The sequence below is a fragment of the Vipera ursinii genome (genome assembly GCF_947247035.1).
Source record: "Vipera ursinii genome assembly, chromosome: 6".
In the NCBI taxonomy this organism is placed as follows: Eukaryota; Metazoa; Chordata; class Lepidosauria; order Squamata; family Viperidae; genus Vipera; species Vipera ursinii.
This window is the reverse complement of record NC_139515.1, coordinates 88,507,280-88,528,160: the sequence shown is the minus strand read 5'-3', so window position 1 is coordinate 88,528,160 and position 20,881 is coordinate 88,507,280. Positions and strand designations below refer to the sequence as shown.

The window sequence follows — 20,881 nt, the reverse complement described above, 5'->3', positions numbered from 1 at the left end:
CAGATGGCGCAGATAGGCCTTCAGGGCGAGATAGGTGCCCCGGTTATGGAAGGGGCCGTGCTCCAGGCGGAGAGACAGAGTCACAAGGCAGTGCCCGATGTTCATCTTGTCCTTGACCTCAAAATCCCAGGTGAAGTGACACTGCAGGCGCTGGAGCTTCTCCTTCAGGGGTCTGCAGTGGGGGAAGGGGGGGAGAGGGAGGGGGAAGACAAAATGGAGGAGCCCTGGGTGAGTGGCAAAGGATACCTGCCCTGGGCGGACGGGCAAGTGGGCTCAGATAATGCGTTGGCGGTGCTGACCGTGTGGACCACCACACAGAAGCTAGCTTCCAAGGAAGGGAACCCATTTTAGCCTCTTTTCTGCAGCGGGGGTCTCTGCTCGCCACTCTTAAAAGCTCTCGGGAGCTTTCCTGCCCCCCTTTGGTCTTTAGGGGATACCCCTCTGCCTGCCTTTGCTGTTCTTCCCCTTCCTCATTCCTGGTGTGTGTGTATGTGCGTGAGAGAGAGAGAGAGAGAGAGAGAGAGAGAGAGAGAGAGAGAGAGAGAGAGAGAAAGAGAGAGAGAGAGAGCAATCCTTGGACCTTGCTATCTTCAAAACTAAACCACGGGCACAGAGCAGACAAGGTGGCCACTGAACAGGCTCCGAATCCTTTTTGAACCCCCCAGGGTTCACCATCATCCACAGCATGGTCTTCCACGAGGGAGGGGGGGACAGGCTCTCCAAGGAGGGGCCGGAGGGTGGAAACAGGTGGGAGGGACAATTTGGTGGTGTAATGGAGGACCGCCTTAAAAATCCGAGGCTCTCCATTGTCTGGGGTTGTCAGTCCCATTTCAAATGGGGGTTGGATGGCCCTCTGGTGGGGTCTGACTCTTGGGGGGGGGTTACCTGCAGTCTCATGCACAAAAAACATGGAGGGGGAGAGTCTGGGGGCTTGTGGGGCAGGGGCGGAGCTGACTTTGCCTATTCCTGTCTCCCACAATGCCACCTCCCCATCCCAGGGTCCCCCTCCGGCTCCTTCAGGGCTGCAGAGGCAGGCAGGGAGGATGTTGGAGAGTCTCGGGGGAGGGGGGGTTGTGGGGCCCTCTAGTGGGGTTGGGCTTTCTGGGGTGCCAAGGCTACTCAGGCCCTGGGGTGGCTAGTCCCTCAGCTGGCAATGGAGGGGGGCAGCCTTGGCACGAGCAGGACACTTTTTGCAGGAGGGGGGCTGATTGGGGGGGCCCCCCTGCAATACCCCCACCACCGACCGAGGGCGCAGCTGCAAAGGGCTCCCGGGACACTCCAGGGAGATTGTTGTTGTTGCTGCGAGGTTGTTAGGCAAGAGGAGAACCGCCTACCCTGGAGTTTCTCCAGCGGCCACGTCTTTGAAACGCATCTTCTCACCTGGACTCTGTCGGGTGGGGCTGGATGGTGCAGGAGAGCCAGGTTACACCCCAGGCCGCGTCCCCCACCCGATCCCGCCCCCCCATGAAAGGCAGGGGTCCCAGACTCGAGTGGCAGAAGCAGGACCCCACGGGGTGTGGGGGGGGGGCGAGAGGGATGGGAACTCAGTTGAAGGAGGGGAGGGGAACAGAGACCTGGGTTGCTGCAACAGCTGCAGTTCCCCCCCCCCCATTTTGCAGGGAAGAACCGTTCCCCGGAATTCAGCGGGACCCTCGCCCATTAGGGACCCCTCCCCTCCTCCGTCCCGACACCCTCCCCACCGCCCCGCCTGCTTCATCCTGCCACACGGCCGCGCTCCGGTCGCCTGTCCCGCGTTTGGGTGCAAGCAGCGAAGTCGGCCAGGTGGGAGGACGGGACGGCCCGCCGGGGAAATCCACAACGAAAGCAGAGGGTGGAAGTCGGGGGGGGGGGGAGACTGCTGGGGGGCATCGCCTAGGGCACGCTGGCTCAGGGATTCTGGGAGTTGAAGTCCACGAGGCGTAAAAGAGCCAAGGTTGCCTAGCCCTGGCCTAGGGCGTCCAGGTCGGGTTGGTCAGGGGGAGGGCGTGGGGGGGGGGGGGCTATTCAGGCCTCCTGCTTCACGGGCAAATCGGCCGTCCAGCAAAGTGCATTCGGACGACCCACCCAGCTCAGCGCCAACTTTTGTTTTGTTTTGGGTCTTTTGCGTGCGGGTGGGGAGGGGGGGCTGCAGTCGTGTGAACCCAGGCAACTCTTGGCGGGGCGGGCCCGTTACTGGAGGCTTTCAAGGGAAGAAGAGACTTGGGCTGCCATCCGTCAGAAATGGGCTAGGCCAGGGACTCTTGCTTGGGAAGGGGGTTGGACTAGATGACCCTACAAGGTCCCTTCCAACTCTGCTCCTCTCGTTCTCTCGGACCGCTTCCCAACCCTCCTGCTCCCTAGAAGTGCCCGGGTTCTTGTCTGCCTCTGCCCGTCTGTCTCTAGTTGATTTTGGGGGCCGCGGGGGGGGCGCAAAGACCCGGTTGCAGCAGCACTGCCCCCCCCCCGCGCACACCCGTTTGGCAGGGAAGAACCGTTCCCCGAAACCCAGGCGGACCCTCGCCCTTTAGGGACCCTCTCCTGCCTCCCTCTCTTCCATGGAGGGGGGGCTCCGCTCTCCCCAGGCGTACCTCATCTTTCCGCACTGCTGGCGCTCCGGCTGCCCCTCCCGCTCTGGGGCAAGGCGAGGAGAGGCGGGCGGCTCAGGCGCCGGTTTCGTTTTGCGTTCCTGGAGTCGGGAAATCGAAAACGAAAGTAGCGAGAGTGGGTCGCGGAGAATGTGTCAGCGGCCGGGTTGTTAGCTTGCTGACTGGATTGATTGATTGATTGATTGATTGATTGATTGATTGATTGATTGATTGATTGGGGCACCGCCCGTCTCGGGTGTAAGTGCCTTGACAAGGAGACCCGTTCAGACCGCCTGCTTCGCGGGCCAATCGGTCCTCTCTCTCTCTCTAACCGCGTTCCGACGACCGAAACGAAAGTAGCGAGAGTGGGTCGCGGAGAATGTGTCAGCGGCCGGGTTGTTAGCTTGCTGACTGGATTGATTGCTTGATTGACTGACTGACTGACTGACTGACTGGATTGATTGATTGACTGACTGACTGGATTGATTGATTGACTGACTGACTGACTGGATTGATTGATTGATTGATTGATTTTATTTTAATTCCATTTATATCCCGCCCTCCGAAGACTCAGAGCGGCTTACAAGCTTAGCAGTAGCCTTCATTCTACGTATCTGCCTGCTTATTAGGGCTTTCACACACACCCCAAGCGGCATTATTACAAAGTCAGCTTAATTGCCCCCAACAATCTGTGTCCTCATTTTACCTACCTCGGAAGGATGGAAGGCTGAGTCAACCTTGAGCCTGGTGGGACTCGAACCTGCACTAATTGCAGGCACTAATTGATTGGTTGGTTGGGGCACCGCCCGTCTCGGGTGCAAGAGCCTTGACAAGGAGACCCGTTCAGACCGCCTGCTTCGCGGGCCAATCGATCCTCTCTCTCTAACCGCGTTCCGACGACCGACCACCCAAGCGCGATCCTCGCTCCCTTTGAGCGCCTGGTATGCGTGTTAGGGGTCTCCGGTTATGTGGATGCCTCTTGGACCCTCTCCACCGTCGGATGCCGGACCCGGGTTCAGCTCTAAAGCCCCCTTGGCTTGCTTTCTCGGGCCCTGGAAGCGTCCCGGGTACGGGGGGGGGGCAGAACACGCCCGGCGCTTCTCGCCACGCCCGTTCCTTTGATGCGCCGCGATGCGCTCGTTCCCCGGCGGCCGATGATGCGATCCCGTGCGCGGAATCCAAATGCTTCGCTCCGGGAGCCAGAGAGGAAGCGCAGCGCAGCGCAGCGACAATCCTCCAGCGCTCGATCCTTGCCTCGGAATCCCGAATCGCTCGACCCATTTTACTTTTCTTTCTTTCTTTCTTTCTTTCTTTCTTTCTTTCTTTCTTTCTTTCTTTCTTTCTTTCTTTCTTTCTTTCTTTCTCCTTCATTTCGTTCTTTCTTTTTCTTCATTCTATGTATTAATATTCATTCATTCACTTACTAAATGTGTGTATTAAATTGATTTGGCGCGAGCCTCCTTTCTTTTTTTTTAAATTAAATTTATTAAATATTTACAGACACATACACACTAAGTATATGCATTTCAAATTAAGAATGAAAAGGAAAAAGACAAACAAACACTTAACAAACATGCATATAAACTACCTGGGGATTAAAATCCCCTGTGCAGTTACACATAATTACATCCCGGTAAATCTTAAATCTTATTTAACGTTGTCTATTTCGACTATTAAATATTATCATAAAGATCACTATGAAGTGTCATATTAACTAAGAAGTGTCATATTAATTAATAAGATTCTGAATTGTGCTGAAATGGATAAACTAACCTATATGTTAAAACAGAAACAAGAATCTATGTATTACACCAACTGGGAAAGATGGTATGATTTGGCGCGAGCCTCCTTTCGAAGCACCTCTGGGTGGCTGAGAGCAACAAAAACCTTAAAATCCTCAAGTGTATAATAAAGACCCAGTAAAACGACAAGGCAAACGAAATGATGGATGCGGGAGGAAGAAGGAGGGAGGCAGAAGGGGTGAGAGGTTAGGGTTCGTTTTAGTGGATTTGTGCATTAATAAAATTCACTCTGTGGGGCGTTCAGTAGCCCAGTTTGCACGGAAACATTTTACAGGCGCTGCCCAGCCCAGATTTTAACTTACTTTTAAGCCTATTTTAAGCTTTGCCTTTATTCATCTATTTTTTGGGGGGGTTTTATGATGTTGTAAACCGGTGAAAGTCAATAAAGGAGAATATCTGTAAAGAGGAGGAGGAGGAGAAGAAGAAGAGGAAGAGGAAGGAGAAGAAGAAGAAGAAGAAGAAGAAGAAGAAGAAGAAGAAGAAGAAGAAGAAGAAGAAGAAGAAGAAGAAGAAAGAAGAAAGAAGAAAGAAGAAAGAAGAAAGAAGAAAGAAGAAAGAAGAAAGAAGAAGAAGGAAGAAGAAGAAAGAAGGAAGAAGAAAGAAGGAAGAAGAAAGAAGAAGAAGAAAGAAGAAGAAGGAAGAAGAAGAAGGAAGAAGAAGGAAGAAGGAAGAAGAAAGAAGAAGAAGAAAGAAGAAGAAGAAAGAAGAAGGAAGAAGAAAGAAGAAAGAAGAAAGAAGAAAGAAGAAGAAGAAGAAGAAGAAGAACAATAACAACAACAACAACAACTTGGGAAACTTGGTGCTGCGTTGTAAGGGACGTTGAAAGAAAAACCTTCATCGGGGTCCAGTCCAAGCCAGGAGTAAACAAAATGGAGACTGCTTGAGCAAAAATGCTAAAAGTTGCCCTGCTTGTTTCCTCCTCGGGGCAGAGAGACGGGGCGGGGGGGGGGTAGGAATGGGTCCGCCGTTCTCCCCTCTCGCGCTCGGAGGAAAGCGGCTCACTCCACGTGCAAGGCCTCGAATCCTCCACGAGACGTTCCCACAATCGCACCCCCTCCCCACCTGCACGCAAAAGGCGCCAACGAAACGCGAAGCTGGCTGCGTGGTCCGAATGCGGTTTGCTGGACGGCCGATCTGCCCGCCAAGCCTCCCCCCTCCCCATCCAACCTGGGCGCGCCCCCTCCGCCCCCACCCCCGCACGGCTTTCCTTTTTGATTTCCCGCCGGGACCTCCCCGTCCTCCCACCTGGCCGACTCCGCTCGTTGCGCCCGAACTCCAGCGAGGCAGCCGGAGCGCGGCGGTGTGGCAAGATGAGGTAGGCGGAGCGGGGGGGGGGGTATCGGGACGGAGCACCCCCTAAGAACAGAGGAGGGGAAGGGTCGCTAAAGGGTCCCGCTGAATTCCGAGGAACATCTCTTCCCTGCAAAATGGGTGGGAGGGGGCTGCTGCAGCTGCAGCACAGGTCTCTTTGGCCCCCTACCCCGCTTCAACTATCTGAGGGGCCCCCCAGGGCGGTCCCGCTGATGCAACACGAGCCTGGGACCCCTGCCTCTAAAAGGGGCTGGGGGGGGGCAACGGCTTGAGGCGCAAGCTGGCTCTGCAGCGCTTTTCAAGCCCGAAAGAGCCGGAGGGAGAACCTGCGCTGCAACTGGGGAGGGGGCAGCAGCGAGACTTCGGAACAGGCAACCCCCCCCTCCTGCCCCATAACGCCCCCTCCCCAACTCTAACAACCGCCCCCCCTTCCTGTCTATAGCGCTTCGCAGCTCCGAAGGAGCCGGAGCGGGACCCTTGTGGGTGGGGGAGGCAGCGCTGCAAGTGTGCCCCCCCCAGCGAGGCTCCAAAGGCAGTTCGCCCCTGCCCCACCACACACATACAAACACACACACACACACACCGCAGGAGTCTGCAAAAGCTACCTCCCCATCCATCTGAGGGGACCAGCTCCCTGTGGCCTGGGTGCCCTTGGTCAAACCCCAGCAGAGCACCCCCTCCTCCCCCCCTCAGACTCTCCGGCTCTTTGCAGTCTCAAAGGTGTGGGACCCTCGGCTGGGGAGGGTGCATTACAGGGTACTGCCCCCCTTCGGCAATAGTCCGGAATAGCCGAAGGCAGCTGCCCACCCACCCAAGTAGACTCTGCATGGAAGGAGACTCTGGCGAGGCTGCCCCCCCATCCTAGCTGAGGGACTAGCTCCCCATGTCTCGAGTAGCCTTGGCCTCCCCACAGACCAACCCCAGTAGAGGGCCCCACAACCCTCCTTCGCCCGCCCACCCCCAGACTCTCTGCAGCTCTTTGCAGCTGCCCTCCTGCCCCACAAGCCCTCCCCCCCAGAGCCCAACCCATCACAGGGCCCGTCAAAAACTCCACCTCGAAACAATGGGGGGGCATCAGATTTCAGTGGATTGGGGTGCAGTCCTCCACAATCGGCTTCAAAAGTGTCCCCTCCCCTCTTTCCACCGCCTCCCTCCCCCTGGATTCCAGAGGGGGAGGGGCGGCCCCTTCCTCACCAGGGGTCGAAGGCCGTGCCCAGGTATGAAGGTCTGCCTTTTATGGCGCCCCTGGGCATTCACACAACATGCGGAGCCTGCTCAGTGCCAACCTCGGCTGCTCCGTGCCCAACAGAGGCCGAGTACAGGTAAGTCCTCGACTTACGACCACAATTGATTTTTCTTCTCGCCCCCCCCCAAAAAAAAACAAGTGAAACATTTTGTCAAGTGGATTTTGACCCATTTTACGACTTTTCTTGCCACAGTGGTTAAGTGAATCACCGGGAAGCGGGCCGCACGGTTGTTAAGTGAATCCGGCTTTCCCCATTTTCCGACGTTACTCGTCCGAAGGTCGCAGAAGGGGATCACACGACCCTGGGGGGGGCGACACACTGCGACTGTCACAAATGTGAGTCAGTGGTCAAGCAATCTAATGGAACTCACGTGGCCACAGGGATGCTGCAAAGGTCATTTGTGTGAAAAATGGTCTTTTCCATGCTGTTGTAATTTTGAACAGTCACTGAGCAAACGGTTGTAAGTCGAGGACTTAGCTGTATTGTTTAACCCTAACCCTCCTCCCCCCACCCCCGGAAATGAGGAAGGGGAAGCACAGGAAAGGCAGCCACTTGGGTGTCCCTAAAAGGGGAAAGGGGGGCAGGAGAGCTCCCAAGAGCTTTTAAGACTTGAGGCTAAAATGGGTTCCCTCCCTTGGAAGCTAGCTTCTGTGTAAGACCCCCATCCAAGGAGTCCCAATCGGAGGTCCACACGGTCAGCACCCTTTGTGGTCAGCGCATTATCTGAGCCCACCTGCCCGTCCGCCCAGGGCAGGTATCCTTTGCCACTCACCCAGGGCTCCTCCATTTTGTCTTCCCCTCCCCCTCCCCCCTTCCCCCCACAGCAGACCCCTGAAGGAGAAGCTCCAGCGCCTGCAGTGTCACTTCACCTGGGATTTTGAGGTCAAGGACAAGATGAACGTCGGACAAGGCCTTGTGATTCTGTCTCTCCGCCTGGAGCACGGCCCCTTCCATAACCGGGGCACCTACCTCGCCCTGAAGGCCTATCTGCGCCATCTGGAGGGGAGCCCCAAAGAGGCCCTGGACATCCTGCAGGAAGCCAAGGAGGTCTTGAGGAAGGAACCTCCGGAGACCTTCTCGCGCCAAGTCCTGCTGGTCTACGGGAACTGCGCCTGGATCTGCTACCACTTGACCGATTACGACAGGAGCCCAACGCTGAGCTGGAGGAGGGCCTGGCCTTCTCCACCTTCGCTTTCTGGACACACTTTTATGATGATAAGTTACAGGAAGAGTGCCAGAAGTTGCTGAAAGGGCTCATCTGTAGCCAGCCCGAAAACTATGAAGCCAAAGTACACCTGGCACAGCTTCTCTGTTGGAAAGATCCTGAAAGAGCGCAACACCTTGCCGACGATGTGGTCCAGAACAGCCTCAACCCGGAACTCCTGAGATTTGCCACCAAGGTCATTAAGATCCACTCTACCTCCCAGGCCATTTCCACCCTGAAGAAGGCCATCGCCCTCCAAGGTGACTACTATCTCCTGCACTATGACCTTGGCATGCGTTACATGTACCTCTTAGATCAAGAAATCGAGGGGAACAGAGCGGAAATCGTGGAAGACGCCATTGAGTGCTTCAAACGGTCACTGGAATTGAATCCTCGATCTGTGTTTTCCCGGCTGAAGCTGGCAAAGTTGTACGGAGAGAGGCGTCCGCTTTACGAGGAGGAGGTCTACCTGGGCTTGATGGAGGAGCTACCAACCTCCAGCAAGCGATGCCAGCAGTCTTTCTATCTGCACTGGGGGGATTTCCTCCTCCACAAGAAGGGGCAGAGGCAGGCAGCGCTGCGGGCGTACGAGGCCTGCTTGGAGGTGCCGGGGGACCACCCTGTGGAGCAGAAGCAGCTGGAGCAGTGTCTGAATGAGCTAGCCAGGGCCTTCCGTTCAGAAGGCGAGATGGAGCAAGAGAGCGCGGTCCGGCGTCTGCTGCGCGAAATGGAAGCAAAGCATTGGGCTCTTCGTCAAAATGCATGGAGAGCCCTGCCCTCATGGGACCTTCCCCAGTAACCAGTTGGGAATATCGGGGTGCTCCATCCCCATGGGGGGATGCCCCCTCACAGCCCTGAGCTGCTCCTCCCTGGGGTGTTTCTGGAAAGCAAAATAACGTTTTTGACCACCTCTCCCTCCTTCCCTTTCCCTGTGTAGTGCACGAATAATCCGGGGTGCACACTGGAAAATTGTACACCATCTTTCTGCTTGCAGATACAAACCTTATGCGGCAGCATACAATATGTAGAGCCACCCCCGTAGGGATCACTTAAGTCCGGGCACTCCCAACCTCCCCTCTAAGTGGCCACCAGCCCAAAGAGGTCTCTCACGTCGGCGCCTCTGCCTAACAGGGCACGTGACATAGTGGTATTCAGTTACGATCGGCAGCCACGCACCTGGAGCAGTGATGGTCGCTCTCTCTCAACGCTGACTCACGTGGGATGATGGTGGTTGATCTCAGGCAATAAGAACTTACAGGGAAGATGGTAGTCAATCGCTAATGACAACAACTTACCCAGAACGATGATAATCAGCCTCTGGTGATGGCAACTTGCCTAAAGTAATGGTATCCAGTCTCTGGTGACAACAACGTGCCCAGGACAATGTTAATCCATTTTTGATGACAACAATTTGCCAAAAATGATGGCAATCAATCTCTGGCGCTGGCAGAGGCCTCCCCTGTCCACTCTCCTTGCCCCTCTCTGACCTCACTCCATGTAAGCCCCTTTTATCTCCCCCAACTGATCCTATGAAGGAAAAAAACCCCTTACCTCCCACTAAAAGATGTATGTCAAACTCTTCCCTAACTCTCCCTCTGCCTAACGTACTCCAATTAGGGAAAGGGATTTAAACTCCCCAAACTACCCACTCTTCATCTGGTTTGCCCACAACGAAAGAGAAAGAAACAATAAAACTTCACCTTTCCCCACCCATCTCTCTCACCCTCTCTCTGTCTCTCTGCCTGGCCTGGTTCAAGCAAACAGCTCCAACCAGCCATTCTCACACACACCCTCTCTACCTGGCCTGCTTCAAGCAAACAGCTCCAGCAAGCTACTCCCACTCTCTCTGCCTGGCCTGCTTCAAGCAAACACCTCCAACAACTACTCTCACCCTCTATCCCTCCCTGCCTGGCCTGCTTCAAGCAGTTTCAGTAACTACTCTCTATCCCTCCCCCTTTCATCCAGCTTGCCTATAATGAAGCAAAAAAAGCAAACACGAAAACCCGAGCTTCTTACTCTGTCTTCAATCAGCTGACTCAGAACTGCAAGCTCCACCAAGCCTCCTCTCTTCTTCCCTTTTGTCGGCTTCCTCCTCCTTTTTCTTCCCTCCTCCAAGCCACGCCCCACCGTCAGACCCATGGCAGCTGCTGGAGCTCCTCATCTTCCTGCCTAATCAGCAGGGCTCCTGCAAAGCCTCTCAGCTGGCCCCATTCTCGCCCCAACCCCGCTACAAGTATTGTGGCATGACCTGTGCCTTAAAAGTAGAATTAAGGAGGATCTAGTTTGTCAGATAGAGTGCTCCTAATGTGTCATGCTCCCCTACAAGTATCTAATGCTTCTAATCCATCCTTTCAGTGGCCTTTTAGGATTTTTTTTATATAGACCTTCAGTTTTTTATCCTGTACCTTTTTATACTTTGGATAGCTAGATGGGCATTATACAATAAATGGATATTAGTATTGTTTTCTAGACTCTGATTTATTTTCTACACTCTTTCACTGAGTGCACCCCACCCTCCTTTTGGTGGTCTTTTGACCAGAAGAAACTTGTAAAATTGTCTTAGGGCTGTTGCCTGCAGATCTTCCCTTTTTTTCTGCCCTTCCTCAATTTTCTAGGCCAGAGGACCATCACTCCAACCCTACACACACACACACACACACACACACACACAAACTTACACAAACATACATACACACAGAGAGAGCGCCAAGTTTTTTGGGGGGATTGCACCACACATACTGGAATTGTTGAGCTTGTTAAGGAGGAAAGCTTGTTGAGTCAGGATCAGAGGTCCTGGCGTGCCTGGCTCAATTGCTCTGTGTGTGTGTGTGTGTGTGTGTGTGTACACAAACATACATACACAGAGAGAGAGAGCGCCAAGTTTTTTGGGGGGATTGCGCCACACATACTGGAATTGTTGAGCTTGTTAAGGAGGAAAGCTTGTTGAGTCAGGATCAGAGGTCCTGGGGTGCCTGGCCCAATTGCTGTGTGTGTGTGTGTGTGTGTGTGTGTGTGTGTGTGTGTGTGTGTGTGTTTGTGTTGGGAAACACCTAGCCAGGCATTGAAGAGGAGTTAAGTGGAGGTTAGCCTTGAAACCTTCAGCTTTTGCCAGGCTGAGGCTGGAGAGATTCCTGTATTATAGGCAGAATACAATAAAGTACAGGTGGTCCTCAGCTCAATTGAGCCCAAACTTCTATGTTGTAAAGTGAGAAATGTGTTTAGTGTTTTGCCCCATTTTACGACCCAGAAAAAAGTGCGAGAGCTTGAAAGTGGGGGAGACAGAGAAAGTGGGAGAAACAGAAAGAAATAGTGTGAAAGAGAAAGAGAAAAAAGTGCAAGAGCTAGAAAGTGCGAGAGACAGAAAGCGTGTGAAAGAGGAAATAGGAGGGGAAAAATGCGAGAGCTAGAGAGAGAGAGCGTGAGAAAGAGAGACAGAACCAGAAAAAGTGCGTGAAAGAGAAAGAGGAAGAAAGAAAAAGTGAGAGAGCTAGAAAGAGCGAGTGAAAGAGAGAGAGAGAGACAGAACCAGAAAAAGTGCGTGAAAGAGAAAGGAAGAAAGAAAAAGTGAGAGAGCTAGAAAGAGCGAGCGAAAGAGAGAGAGAGAGACAGAACCAGAAAAAGTGCGTGAAAGAGGAAGAAAGAAAAAGTGAGGGAGCTAGAAAGAGCGAGCGAAAGAGAGAGAGAGAGAGAGAGAAAGTGCGAGAAAGAGAGAGAGAGAAGCCGGAGCCTGTGTAACCGGAGTCGCTCCGCAGATGCTCCGTCTGGCTGCGGGGGAGCCGGCCGGCTCTCGTATATCATGCAGCCCTTGAATAATTGAGGCCGGGGACGGACGGCGGGGGGGGGGGTGTCAGCTGGGAGGTTCCTGGACGGCCGTCTTCTCACCTCCTTCTCCCCCCCCCCGTTGCAACCAAGAATCTCCAAAGCTGGCAGAGGTGCGGACTTGAGAAGCGGGGGGGCAGGGGGGGGCTTCTTTAACGTCCCTCCCTCCAATCAGGTAGGGAGGAACGGCCGATAAGAGGGGCGGGAGGGGGGGGGATGCCGCCCTTCTGCTTCTTCCTCCCTCCGCCCCCCCCCGTGGCCGCTTTTCTTGGCCCCTCTTGACTCCTCCGGGCCTCCCTTGAGCAACCTGGGCAAGATTCATTCCCCTGCCTGCCGCCCAACCCCACTTTGGGCTGAGGAGGGGGCTCCCCCCCACACACACACACACCTTGCTGCGTTTACAGGCTGAAGTGTCCCTTTTCCTGGGGGTCCAGCTCAGAAACCATCCCGCCCCCTCTGGGAAATAACCAAGTGAACCCCGATCGGTATCAAGGGAGGTCTCCCCCTGACCCAATTTGTGGGGCTGTGTCAGAATCCATTTATATCATATTCATAAATGGAATGTTTCAAACATTGTTCCATGGATTCTGCCATCTCCCGAAGAGAAGAGGATAGATGTGTATTGAACTGGCAATAGGCATTTCAAAGGAAAAGAGAAGCCTTTTGAACTGGGGAAACAAAAGGGGGGGGCTAGCATCTGGCTTGTGTCACGGAAGAGAGCAATAAACATGAAAGGTCCTAAGTTCCTTTTTCCCACGAGAGGGATGATACGAGAGGAAGGATGGGGGACTGACCAAATGGGGTTAAGGGGGGGTTAAACCGGGAACTCTTTATAAGGGTTTACTTCATGGAATAATATTAAGTCCTCTCTCGTTTCCTACAACCAAGCATGTCATAGTAAAGATTCTTTTTGGAATAGATTTGACTCCAAGAATTTTGTCTTCCTAAGACGTGGTTTGGGGTGGGTCCTGACAGGCTGTGCAAATCCAGCACTTTTTTGTCTGCCACGCCCCCCCCCAACCCCACCCCATGGGAGGGTGGGACACCGAGAGACTTTGCTGGGGGGGGTTCGGGGGGGGAGAGAGAGAGAGAGAGAGAGAGAGAGGGAGAGAGAAAAAGAGGGAGAGGGCAAGAAAGAGAGAGAAAGGAAGAGAGAGAGAGAACCATCATCCCCAACCAACCTGGATGATGGGCTTTGTATTCTAGGATAGTGATAGACCACCTTGGCTCTTTTATGACTCGTGGACTTCAACTCCCAGAATTCATAAAAGAGCCAAGGTGGCCTACCCCTGTTCTAGGACAATAAATGAGAGGGCAGTCCTGCCGTAATACATCCTAACCATTATCAAATACATCCTAACCATCATCAAATACATCCTAACCATCATCAAAGCTACTTCCCCCCTAACTCTCTTGAAGGAGAGGGTTGCTGGCTACCAACGTCCCCTCAAATGGAGGCCAGCCCACCTCAGCCAGAGACCCAGGGGCTTCTGGGACACGGAGACCTCCAATGTGGGCCCTTCCAGACGCCAGAAGAACGGGCTCAGCTGCGAGCTGCTGTCTACCAGGTAGGAGAAGTTCTAAGTTCTACCAAAGCAAATCCTCTACTACAGGAAGATGTTTATGGAGAATTCTCCCTCCTCATGCTGAGGGGAAAGGGAGAGGTTTCCATGCTGAGCCATGCCGGCTCAGGAATTCTGGGAGTTGAAGTTCACGAGTCATGAGGGGGCCATAGTTCCCCCATGCTGGCTGAGGAATTCTGGGAGTTGAAGTCCACGAGTCATGAGGGGGCCATAGTTCCCCCATGCTGGCTGAGGAATTCTGGGAGTTGAAGTCACGAGTCATGAGGGGGGCCATAGTTCCCCCATGTTGGCTCAGGAATTCTGGGAGTTGAAGTCCACGAGTCATGAGGGGGCCATAGTTCCCCCATGCTAGCTGAGGAATTCTGGGAGTTGAAGTCACGAGTCATGAGGGGGGCCATAGTTCCCCCCATGTTGGCTCAAGAATTCTGGGAGTTGAAGTCCACGAGTCATGAGGGGGCCATAGTTCCCCCATGCTGGCTGAGGAATTCTGGGAGTTGAAGTCACGAGTCATGAGGGGGGCCATAGTTCCCCCATGTTGGCTCAGGAATTCTGGGAGTTGAAGTCCACGAGTCATGAAGGGGTCATAGTTCCCCCATGCTGGCTCAGGAATTCTGGGAGTTTGAGTCATGAAGGGGGCCATAGTTCCCCCATGTTGGCTCAGGAATTCTGGGAGTTGAAGTCCACGAGTCATGAGGGGGCCATAGTTCCCCCATGCTGGCTGAGGAATTCTGGGAGTTGAAGTCACGAGTCATGAGGGGGGCCATAGTTCCCCCCATGTTGGCTCAAGAATTCTGGGAGTTGAAGTCCACGAGTCATGAGGGGGCCATAGTTCCCCCATGCTGGCTGAGGAATTCTGGGAGTTGAAGTCACGAGTCATGAGGGGGGCCATAGTTCCCCCATGTTGGCTCAGGAATTCTGGGAGTTGAAGTCCACGAGTCATGAAGGGGTCATAGTTCCCCCATGCTGGCTCAGGAATTCTGGGAGTTTGAGTCATGAAGGGGGCCATAGTTCCCCCATACAGGCTCAGGAATTCTGGGAGTTGAAGTCCATGAGTCATAAAAGAGCCAAGGTTGCCTACCTTGCTCTAGGGCTAGGCCATCAATCAGGTCCAGACCCAACTCTTTATACCCTTTCCCGTTCTATAGTCAGATGGTCTGCTGGCTTCCTGCTGACCTTCTGGTGAACGTAACGTTCCACATATACCTGTGTATATTGGAACCCACATCCCTCAGCTATTTTCAGGTCCCTATTACCTTAACTGTTCCAGTCCTTATGTTCTAAATATATTTGAAACAAGCAAGCTTAGCAAAATCATATTTTAAAAAAGTACAATGGCAAAACTGCAAAATTAAACGTAGCGCAAACTTTGGTTCAATACTTTGTCCAGGACGCCCGGTTTAGTTTACCTGGGCCTAAACCTTGCCTAGAAAAACAGCCGATATTTTCGTTTCCCACAATCTTGAAATGTTACAGGGAATCCATGAAGACTGAATAAAGAGTTGGAAGGGACCTTGGAGGTCTTCTAGTCCAGCCCTCTGCTCGGGGAGGTGTCCCTACACACCATTTCAGTCCAAAAGGACCAGGGCTGACATGATTGCAGTGAAATGAAGGAAGGACTAGGAAGGACTAATGAAAAGAAGGATGAGCGGGGACATGATAGCAGTCTTCCAATATCTCAGGGGCTGCCCCAAAGAAGAGGCAGTCAAGCTGTTCTCCAAAGCCCCTGAAGGCAGGACAAGAAGCAACGGATGGAAACTCATCAAGGAGAGAAGCAACCTAGAACTAAGGAGAAACTTCCTGAACAGTGAGAACAATTAACCAGTGGAACGACTGGCCTCCAGAAGTTGTGGGTGTTACAACACTGGAGATTTTTAAGAAGAGACTGGACAGGCATTTGTCTGAAATGGTATGGGGTCTCCTGCCTGAGCAGCAGGTTGGACTAGAAGGCCTCCAAGGTCCCTTCCAACTCTGTTATTCCATTATTCAAAGCCCCTGAAGGCAGGACAAGAAGCAACGGATGGCAACTAATCAAGGACAGAAACAACCTGGAACTAAGGAGAAACTTCCTGACAGTGAGGACAATTAACCAGGGGAACTACTTGCCTCCTGAAGTTGTGGGTGCTCCATCACTGGAGGTTTTCAAGAAGAGACTGGACACCATAGGCTCTCCCAAGCAGGGAGCTGGACTAGAAGACCTCCAAGGTCCCTTCCAACTCTGTTATTCTGTTATCCCCATCATCCCTAGCCATTGTGGATGATGGGACTTGTAGAAGGTTGAATTTCCTGGATGCAAACTCCGCTCAGAGGGAGGAGATGTCCTGGTGTTCTTTGGTGCAATAAATGCTAGGGTAGAAGGATGAGGTCTACCCACCCCTTCCCTCTGAGGCAGTTCCCTACCCATCATCTTGTAATGGCTGCTCTATTCCAAGGGGAGGGGGAGGATCTGACCCACCTCCGTTCAGCACCTTCTCAATCACTCAGGTCTTTGATGGACAACCTTGGCAGGGCTGTTGTGCCCACCAGCTGCTGGAGGACCTCTCAGGAGGACGACAAAGTGCTTCAGAGGAACAGGTGAGTCGGGACCATGGGGGTGGCCAGGAGATGGTTCTAGATCTTCTCCTCGTGTGATAGAGTAATGAAGGGCAGTCCTTGAAGACTGCCTCTCACCCAACTCTCAGGAAGGGATGCAATTCTGGACAGACATCTTGCATTCACCAACTGTTGAGAGATAGGGACAACTGACACGTCTGGGGAGATTCTCCGTCATCCGGGTCATGGTTGTCCCGAAGGCGCTTCTTTCAAGAGGAAACTGGGCTTTGTTTTTGCTTGAAGAGGTTTTGCTTCTGATCCAAGAAGCTTCTTCAATGGTTCTTCAGAAATGTCTTCAAGGAAAAACAAGGACAGTCCAGTTGCCTCATGAAAAAGCAACTGGGAGTACAATTGACATGCAATAGTATTAACTTTGAGCCTGATCAGGCCTCACAACATGCAATGGCTTGCGGCATGGGACAGAAAATGTGCAGTGGAATTCGTTTTGTCTGAATCCTTCCAATGTCAGATTGATTAAGACCTGTCCAGCATTCAAAATATTTGGATTGGGTTGGGCTGGATTTGGTTGTTGGGTTGGGTTGGGTTGGGTTGGTTGAGTTGAAGTGGGTTGGGTCAAATTGGGTTGGGTTGAATTGAGTTGGGTTGGGTTGGGTTGAATTGAGTTGGGTTGGGTTGAACTGGGTTGGGTTGAATTAGATTGGGCTGGATTGGGTTGTACCGAAATTTAACCAACTGGTAATTTACTGAATTACCTAAATTTTGGGTCTGTCCAATAAACTGAGCCATGGATTAATTTCAGGAAGTGAATGTGCACAACGTTCAAAGATGGGTTAGAGAAAACCCAGAAAATGACTCTGACATGCAATTGGAGACAATGGGAGACGCATTGACAGGGTTTTCTGTCTTCTGAAGGGCCTTGCTGCGACCATGGACAGATCCTTCTCTCGGTGGGGAACCAGAGGTCACATGGCCCAATCCCTGGAATGGGAAGTCAGCCGGGTCCCCAGTTGGTAAGAAAAACCTGGGGGAACAGAAGTCTCAGAAGAATCCAAAAAGATAAGAGATCAAGCTTGGTCTTCACTCTATGTCAGTGGCTGACTGGAACCAAGACGTGGTCGGAAGAAGGCCAAGGAGTCAAAAGAAGGGAAGGTTATTGCATTATAAGACACCCAGGGTCACTCTGGATGATGACATGGCAAGAAAGAGAGGGAGGGAGGAAGGAAAGAAAGGAAGGAAGGGAAGGAGGGAGGGAAGGAAGGAGAAAGGAAGGAATCAGGGAAGGAAGGGAGGGAAGGAGGAAGGAAGGAATCAAGGAAGGAAGTTGATTGAGAAGGAGGGAAGGAAGGAAGGGAAGGAGGAAGGAAGGACGGGTTATTGAGAAGAAAGGTAGGTAATTAAGAAGGAAGGAAGGAAGAAAGAAAAGATAGAAAGATAGAAAGAAGAAAAAAAGAAAGAAAGAAAGAAAAAAGAAAGAGAAAGATAGATAGATAGATAGATAGATAGATAGATAGATAGATAGATAGATAGATAGATAGATAGATAGATGATAGATAGATTCAGGTTCCAGATGTGGTCCAGACTAATGGGTCCTATCAAAGTGACACAAGTAGGAACCATGCAGAAGGATAGAAAATGGCCAAGGCCACAGTAGGAGACAACACAGCTAGCATGGGCGAAGTTCTTCTCAGTGTAGGAAGGAGCTCAGTTTCCCTTCCAAAGTGGAACACCTGCCCAGAGAGCAGGAAGCCAGGAAGCTGGTGCAGATGATGGGGGAAACCTTCTCTTCCACAGGTGGGACTCCACGAGCCCGGCCTCTTCCTTGCTGGCAGCCTTGGAACGGAAGTACCAGGCCCTTCAAAGGAAGCTCTGCCAGGAGATGCTGAGAGGCCATTTTGGTGAGCAGATGGTCCTGGGAGGCAGAGATTCCACCTGGGAGGTTGATGGCCTGGAGCAAGGTGGTAGCCGGAGAGGAATGGAGAGGACATCTTCAAGTCCACCCAAAACTAGGAAGAAGATCCCAAAGGTGCTTTTTCAGGAAGCAGCTGGACATTCTTGTTTTTCTCTGAAGACATTTCTCTTTAGCTCTGACTGGATGGTGGGGGGGGGATGGAAGGATTTATACTCCTTGCAGACAGCTGGTCATTTGCATCCTTTTAGAGGGTCATTGAGGCCACCTGGAGGTTTGTCTGTGTCCTCAGGGTCCCCCGAGTGGTGCAAATGGGTGTGGAGCCTTCTTGGAACTGCGGAAAGGACTTGGAGATAGATGATATCGTATCCCTCCCTGACTATTGAGAGAGGGCTGTTCAGACCTCCAAGCAGCCTCAACGACTCTCTAAACAAATGCAAATCACCAGCTGTCTGCAAGGAATATAAATCCTGCCATCCTCCACTGTCCGGTCAGAGCCGAAGAAGCTTCTTAGATGAGACGCAAAACACCTTCAGAGAAGAACCAGGAAGCCCAGTTGCCTCCTGAAAAAAGCGCCTTTCTTCCTCAACCATCGCCTTCTCCATCACCCTCCTAAACCCAGCCGGTGCAATGGGAATTATAGTGCCAAGTCAGATAACCTGGCAGGGAAGGAAGGTGGGGTGAGGAAGGCTACCTCGAGGGAGTTCCTCCTCCTTCCTTCTCCAGGGGTTATCCGGTCTTCTTCTCCCTCTCCCAGGACATCAGATATGGACATGCTTGGCCCAACAGACCAAGGAGGAGAAGCTCTTGGAGATGATGGCGCTGGTGGAGCTGGCCCTGCCTGAGGGGAGCCTTCTCCACCTGTCCAGTCTCCCGGGGGCTGGGCACCAGCTCAGGTATAGCTTGCACCTTGGGATTTATATTGTTTTATTGAGTATCCTAGTATGAATTATGCTGATTGCTTATTTTAGTGTCCTAGGACTATCACTGAGTGTTGCATCCTGTGATTTTGGATGAATGTACTTGCATGATGACTATGATTATGACTTATCTCTTATTGCTTTTATGTACAGTGAATGCTTAGGCAAATTCCTCGTGTGTCCAATCACACTTGGCCAATAAAGAATTCTATTCTGTTGTTCTGTTCTGTTCTGTTCCATTCTGTTCATTCCATATTTTTTATTCTATTCTATTCCGTTCCGTTCCATTGCATTCCATTCCATATTTTCTATTCTATTCTGTTCCATTCTGTTCATTCCATATTTTCTATTCTATTCTATTCTATTCTATTCTATTCTATTCTATTCTATTCTATTCTATTCTATTCTATTCTATTCTATTCTATTCTATTCTATTCTATTCTATTCTATTCTATTCTATTCTTCTATTCTTTTCTATTCTTTCCATTTCTTATTCTATTCTATTCTATTCTATTCTATTCTATTCTATTCTATTCTATTCTATTCTATTCTATTCTATTCTATTCTATTCTATTCTATTCTATTCTATTCGTCTCAATCCTGCCAAGACTGAGTGGCTGTGCGTACCGGCGTACCGGCATCTCGGGTTAACCAGTCCATTCCACCTTTAATGATGGGGGGTGAGGTGTTACCCCCCGTTGATAGGGCTCGCAACTTGGGTGTCCTCCTGGATTCGCGGCTCAGTTTTGAAGATCACATAGGAGCTGTGACCAGGGGGGCCTTTGCCCAGTTTCGCCTGGTGCGCCAGTTGCAGCCCTATCTGGACCGAGATGCCCTACGCACAGTCACTCATGCGCTCGTGACCTCCCGGTTGGACTACTGCAACGCTCTCTACATGGAGCTGCCCTTGAGGACCACTCGGAGGCTCCAACTGGTGCAGAATGCGGCCGCGCAAGTTGTGATGGGGGTTTCCCGACACTCCCATGTAACACCTCTGCTCCGCGAGCTGCATTGGCTTCCGGTTGCCCTCCGGGTGAGATTCAAGGTGCTGGTGATGACCTATAAAGCCCTAAATGGCTTGGGTCCGGGATATCTGAGGGAACACCTGCTGCCGGCATCAAGCTCCCTTCGTCCTGTGCGCTCCCACAGGGAGGGTCTTCTCAAGGTACCGCCGGCAAAAGATTGTCAGTGGGTAACACCCAGGGGAAGGGCCTTCTCTGTGGGTGCACCTGCCCTTTGGAACCAGCTGCCCGTAGAGCTCAGGACTGCCCCTGACCTTCGTTCATTCCGCCAGGACCTGAAGACCTGGCTCTTTGAGCTTTCCGGCCAGGACTGAGAATTTTAATTTTAATTTTATTTTAATTGGGTTTTAATTGGAGTTTAACAGGGGTTTTATACTTTATTCAAGGACTAAATTTAATTATTTTAATTGTTCTTAACTTTTGTAATTTGTATTTTAAATACCTTGTGAACCGCCCTGAGTCCTACGGGAGAAGGGCGGTATATATAAACAAACAAACATATTCTATTCTATTCTATTCTATTCTATTCTATTCTATTCTATTCTATTCTATTCTATTCTATTCCATTTCATATTTTCTATTCCATTCTATTCTATTCTATTCTATTCTATTCTATTCTATTCTATTCTATTCTATTCCATTTCATATATTCTATTCTATTCTATTCTATTCTATTCTATTCTATTCTATTCTATTCTATTCTATTCTATTCTATTCTATTCTATTCTATTCCATTTCATATTTTCCTTCTATTCTATTCTATTCTATTCTATTCTATTCTATTCTATTCTATTCTATTCTATTCTATTCTATTCTATTCTATTCTATTCTATTCCATATTCCATATTCCATATTCCATATTCCATTCCATTCCATTCTCCATAAGTTGAGGACTAACTATAAATTGCACCACGTTCAAGCCAAGGTATTTAAGGGCTGCAAAATATCTCTCA

At 51.4% G+C, this 20,881-nt stretch overlaps 2 protein-coding genes and 1 long non-coding RNA gene across 3 annotated transcripts in view; 2 read left to right on the top strand and 1 right to left on the bottom strand.

Moving 5' to 3' along the window:
* Positions 1 to 351, top strand: part of KCP (kielin cysteine rich BMP regulator) — a gene marked incomplete at both ends in the record, with an annotated part of 64,615 nt that extends 64,264 nt beyond the window's left edge. The window contains one exon of the mRNA XM_083366584.1: positions 4 to 351. Coding sequence (XP_083222710.1) covers positions 4 to 351 — 348 coding nt within the window. The remainder of the gene's footprint in view (positions 1 to 3) is intronic.
* The window catches only part of LOC310642465, a 477,812-nt gene that overhangs the window by 199,832 nt on the left and 257,099 nt on the right, over positions 1 to 20,881 (bottom strand). The gene's annotated exons all lie outside the window — the stretch shown is intronic.
* LOC310642695 (interferon-induced protein with tetratricopeptide repeats 5-like) lies at positions 6,940 to 8,927 on the top strand (the record flags this gene model as incomplete). Its single annotated transcript, XM_083366581.1, is given in 3 exon segments — positions 6,940 to 6,999; positions 7,570 to 8,068; positions 8,071 to 8,927. Coding segments are annotated over 3 exon segments (1,416 nt in total).